This window comes from Condylura cristata, unplaced genomic scaffold (assembly GCF_000260355.1).
Source record: "Condylura cristata isolate star-nosed mole 26May11 unplaced genomic scaffold, ConCri1.0 scaffold00018, whole genome shotgun sequence".
In the NCBI taxonomy this organism is placed as follows: Eukaryota; Metazoa; Chordata; class Mammalia; order Eulipotyphla; family Talpidae; genus Condylura; species Condylura cristata.
In genome coordinates, this window is record NW_004567119.1 from 12,737,011 (window position 1) to 12,742,403 (window position 5,393).

At 43.2% G+C, this 5,393-nt stretch overlaps 1 protein-coding gene across 1 annotated transcript in view; it reads right to left on the reverse strand.

Moving 5' to 3' along the window:
- Nucleotides 1–5,393, reverse strand: part of DCHS2 (dachsous cadherin-related 2) — a 167,105-nt gene that overhangs the window by 21,597 nt on the left and 140,115 nt on the right. Inside the window, exon 15 of the mRNA XM_004685207.2 lies at nt 232–443. Coding sequence (XP_004685264.1) covers nt 232–443 — 212 coding nt within the window. The remainder of the gene's footprint in view (nt 1–231; nt 444–5,393) is intronic.

Sequence of the window (5,393 nt, forward strand, 5' to 3'; positions counted from 1 at the left end):
GAAAGAAAGAAAGAAAGAAAGAAAGAAAGAAAGAAAGAAAGAAAGAAAGAAAGAAAGAAAGAAAGAAAGAAAGAAAGAAAGAAAGAAAGAAAGAGAAACTCCACACATCCTTCAACCGGAGGTTTCATCCAACGCATCGAACATTGCTCAGGCCCTGGCAACACTGAGCATTTTATAGGTACAAGCTGGAGAAAGGCGTTAGCTGGTGGACACACACGGCGTTTCTGTTACCTGTATGACGTGAGCACCGTAGCCCTGGCCTTCCGGCACCGATGCCTGGTACACGCTTTGCTGAAAGCCTGGGAAATTATCATTCGCGTCTTGGATGGAGACTGCCACTTTGCTGTAGGCACTACGACCCCGACTGTCAGCCAGAACGATGAGCTGGATTTCATTTCTGATTTCAAAATCAAGAAACTTGGGCTCTTTGACTGTGAGCTCTCCTATTTTTATTCGCAGGGAGAAATGGAAACAAAAGGACACCTTAGTTAACCTGAAAGCCCCAGTCACCTCTGGCTCAAGCTGAGAGCCTCACCTGCCCTCAGCCCCCCATTGCCTGGCCTCCCTCACCTCACAGGGGCCACTGTGTAAAGTGAGAATGTGTGGATATTTGCAGGATGCAAATATATAGGAGGGGAAAAAAAAAAAAAACAACTACATTCCTGAAATCTGAACACTCTCTCTTAAATTGCCCTCCTCTACGTAGAAAACATCTGCCTTTCCAACATGTCTGGAATCACCTCCCTCATCTTCGCCTCCCTCCTCAGGGCCACCAGCCTGTCCCACCTTGTGCACACTGCCTCACTCATTGCCACAGGCCCTGCTGACTTGGGCTTCTCCTGACTCATCGCCCCTTCTGTTTGCCCTCTCTGCCTGTGTGGCCACCCTGTAAGTTTCTGTTCCTCATAGGCTGATCCTCACAGGGCTGTCAGGCAGGCTTTCCCGTCTACCTGGGAGGGATGCTTCCTGGGGGAGCTTTCTAGATGCTGCTGCCCCATTTCTGACTCACAAAATGCCTGCAGGTACTTTGTTCATCTATTGTAATCAAGTTAGGTCTCTCAGTTTAGACACTGTAAGGAAAGGAAGTTACCTGGCTCTTATTCTGTCCTATTCCCAGAGCCAGATAGGGTTTGACATCCAGAAGGCACCTGGTGTCTGTCACATACCCATGTTACAAGACTCTGGGTGAGCCCACACTCAAGTTTCTCTCCCAAATTATGATTGAATGTCCTTTCTTGATATAATTCCCTTCTCTAATTTCTATTGATATCTCCTGTTCTTCACAAGCAAACTTATCAATGAATTTAATGTTTTGTAATTTTATTATCATCATTTACTTGGTTTTCACTGTCAGAAATTTTATCAAATAGAGAATTGCTGAAAGAGGGTTGATTTTGAGTTTGAGAAACCCACGCCCAGCTACATCCTGGACCTGGTTGCTTATGTAGATAAATGACTTGGTTCTGGCACGATGTGACTTGGAGTCAGTTCTATGGGTTCTGTAGAGCCAAGCTACCTCTTCTGCAAAATGGGGGTACCAATAATGGCTTCATGTATTGCTGTGAGACGTAACAGAGAGCACATCTAGGTTATTTCTCCACAGTAGATGACTTCAGATTGCAATGTTCAGCCCGAATCGCACTTTCTCTCCATTACCAGGGAGAGAATTAATATCTTCGTAAGCTCTGAATTTAGAAAAGGAAAATGTAATCACCAGCGATTGTTAAAAGTTTGATCCTTTGGTGAAAGGACCTGTACTGGGTGTGGAAATACAGCGTTGACATCACAGTTACTAGGCTCCCCCTGATCCAGTTTCCCCCAAGAGCCAGCTGCGCCCAGGGAACCTTCAGGTTGTCACATCATAACCTATTTTAACTGCTAACTTTGGTATTGAGTGTTTTGTGAGAATTTTCTAACCTCTTTTCTGTTATTAAGAAAAGTAAAATGTTTATATTCTATATGAAGAACAACTATTGTACTACCAAGTTTAAAGTTTCATAAACTCACTTTCATTTACCAGATTTAGTTACCAATTCAAAACTAAAACCAAATTACTTATACAAACCACAGTCTGAGGAAACAAATACCCTGACAAAAATTAGAGTAGATCTAACTATTGGCAGCTGGAGAATCATTTAAATACATTCTGATGAGCTGGTAATGTAAGAAGCTAGTCTTGAGAAACATCTATGAAACAGGGCTAAGCCCTGCACCCCTAATGGCAAAGGAGCCCCAGTCTGATGTGGGTCTAAAGCTCTTGTCCAGAACTTTGTCTCCACTAAATGAAGCACTCAGCTTGCTATCATATTCTGTTACTATTAGCAAAGGACAACAGAATAGAAATGCAACTCTTAATTGCCAGTGTCATTTAGTAGAGATTGTGCCAATTACAGTGTAGATCAAAGTGGATATTTTAATAAAAGGCTTGTGTTAGGCTTTGATAATTGGAATTTTGCACTTGGAATGGATCAGCAATTCTAATGCTTTCCTTGCTTGGTTTTTATTTTTGGCATAATAACTGGCATATGCTATGAAAACAGTGCAAGCAGAAAGGACAAATAGCCAGCTGAGATGACCCAAGGCTGGCACACCTACCACATTCACAGTCTGTATTTTTCTCAGAGACATCAGGATTTACTGTTAGACTGACAGGAAAATACTACTGGGCTCGGTCTAATCATATGGGCGGAAATCCACATTTTCTTTAAAAGTAAGCTCCTCCCAGGTTCATAGCATTCTTACGTGTGCCAGTTTTATAATAGCTTGACATAAAAGTGCAGTACTATTTTCCTTCTGATAGATGGCCATATGTAGCTTTTGTCCAAGTTCTAAAATGCACATCAAAATGAGATTAAATCCCTCCACTGCTAAGTGCTTGATAACATCATCAGTTACTTTAGTCAATTACAAGTGTGCACGTGCATACGTGTACACTCGGAGCAGAATGTGATAAATATTTATGTTATCCAAAAGCTTTTAAACTCACCCCTGCTGAAACTACATCCTTGAGACATTGAAAATTTAATCATTTTTTTATGTCAATCTTTCAACTAATGGAATGAATACTTCCATCTGTTATTTGCATATACAACATTAGTCAAACTCCAAAATTCCTGCTGGTTTAGACAGTGAGTAGTAGATATTTTTTAAGTTAAAGTGACAGGGAGTTTGGATACAAAAGTAAACGTTTGATTTGGAGCTATGGATCAGAGGGCAAACTCAGGTACAAATGGATAGGAACCCCAGTGCTCATCAGAGATGTAGCTAATCATAACTTATTAAGCCAATAATTAATAAGATGGTTTGCTCGCATCTTTACCCTTACGAAAAGTGGCCACACACTTAGACAACAATGTTACTGTTTCCCATCTACATTAATTCTCTGCAGTAACTGGTATATGGTTTAAACTAAACTCACAAAACCTCCATCACATACCTTTCGATAAATTGAATGAGCATGTGGCTAAAGTGGCATGAAAGCCGAATTCTTGAAAAGGTTTCTTGACAGCGGTATGGTAAATTATACACTGGAACAATCCTTACGATAAAAACGACTCAAATGCTGATAAATTAAACTATGTGGGTGTGTTAAAATGCATCAGTGAGCTGCTATAGTAATAAGGAATCCTCGGAGGAAAAAATAAAGGAAACAGGTATCCAGGGGGTTAGAAAGCACTAAGCAACATTCACTGCAGCACTATCCACAACAACCAAACTGGAAATCAACTAAGGGTCCGGTTACAGAGCAGAGGCGCAAGGAGAGATGGTACCTACTCACAGTGGAATATTAGCCAGTCACGAAAAAAAAATTCTTGCCAGTTGTGACATCATCATGGCTGGGCGGGAGGGGACAATGGTAGCAAAGTCAGTCAGAAAGAGAAGACAAACAACAGTCGGTGTCACTTGCATGTGGATTATAGAGAAGCCAAAGGGTCAGCTCTAGCCAAAGCATGAGAAGCCTCGGAACTGACTGCAGAACTCAGGCTACTAGAAAGGGGGGGAGGGAAAGCGATGAGGTGAGAGGGGCGCAGTGGGCCATGGGGGAGGGCTCCCGGCGTTCTCATGTAGCATGTGGTGTGGTCGGGGAGAGGGCCTGTACCCCTAAACTTCTCGAAAAACCCAATCTTCAAAATATTCTCAAAGAAAAAGCGCCACGGACAATGAGCAGCTCAAAGGCAAAGAGCACAACAGTCCTTGGGAAACAAGAACAGGAGCAGAGCACAGAAGCATAAGCCGTCCAAGACTTGGGTGCTGGAATTATGAACACACATGTGCAAGTATTATATAGGTCTAAATATGGAAAAAAGAAACTTGGAGATATAAAGAATAAGAGATGACTAAAAAAAAAAAGAAGAGCAAGAAGAGTTGAAAAAGAATGCAGGGGGCTTCTAGAAGTAAAAAAATATATATTGTTTCCCTGACTGAAGAGAAAAAGGACCAAAAGATGAAAAAGAGACGCGAGAGAGCAGGGCCGCCTGCCTCTGGCCAGCTGGTGTTCCCCAAAGGATCCGAGTAAATGGCAGGCAGGCCAAGGGCGGGATTATTTTTTTTTTAAGATTTCTTTATTTGTACATACAGAACTGGGGTACAGGCCAGAGATGCAGGGCAGTGAGAGGATTCACCAGAGACAGAGTGGGGAGCAGAACAGGCAGATTGATGAAGTCCACTGCTGAGGGGAGCAGCGGGCGGGTCAGGAGAGTTCTGCAATGCCATGTGGGTCACCTCTAGGGCAGGCGGGAATCGAACTCATGCGGAAGTGGCTTTAGCTTCTCAGTGCTGTGCTTTAACCTGCTGCGCCACCAGGGAGGGCCCCTGAGGGCTGGATTCTTAACGCAATGATTGCCAAGAGAAGGCAGGAGGTTTTATGAAGTGTAGTAGGAGAACAAAACTATGAGCCAGAAGGCCTAAGCCTAACAAAACTATATTTGCTTGTTTGTGGTACATTTGGAAAGGGCAGGTATGAAGGGAAAGGAGGAGAGAGGTGGGTGCGTAGTATGGCAGACAGCGCTCACAGAAGTATCTTTTCAAAGAAAGGTTTAATAGAGACATTTCAGACAATCAAAATTAAAGTTTTCTATGATAGCCTGATTGAAGGATGTAATTTTATGACACTAGAGTAAAATGTGGCATAAAAGAATAAATAGGGACCCTCCCTGGTGGCACAACGGGTTAAAGCGCAGCACTATGAATCTCTCCACAGTCACTGCAGCACGAGTTTGAATCCCGGTCAGGGAGCTGACCCACATGGTGAGGCAGCCCTCTCCTGTCTCCCCTTCTGCTCCCCTCAGCAGTGTACCTCATCAGGACACCTGTCTGCTCCCCATTCTGTCTCTGGTGAATCCTCACACCCCCACACCTCTGGCCAACACCCCAGCTCTGTAGGCATAAATAAA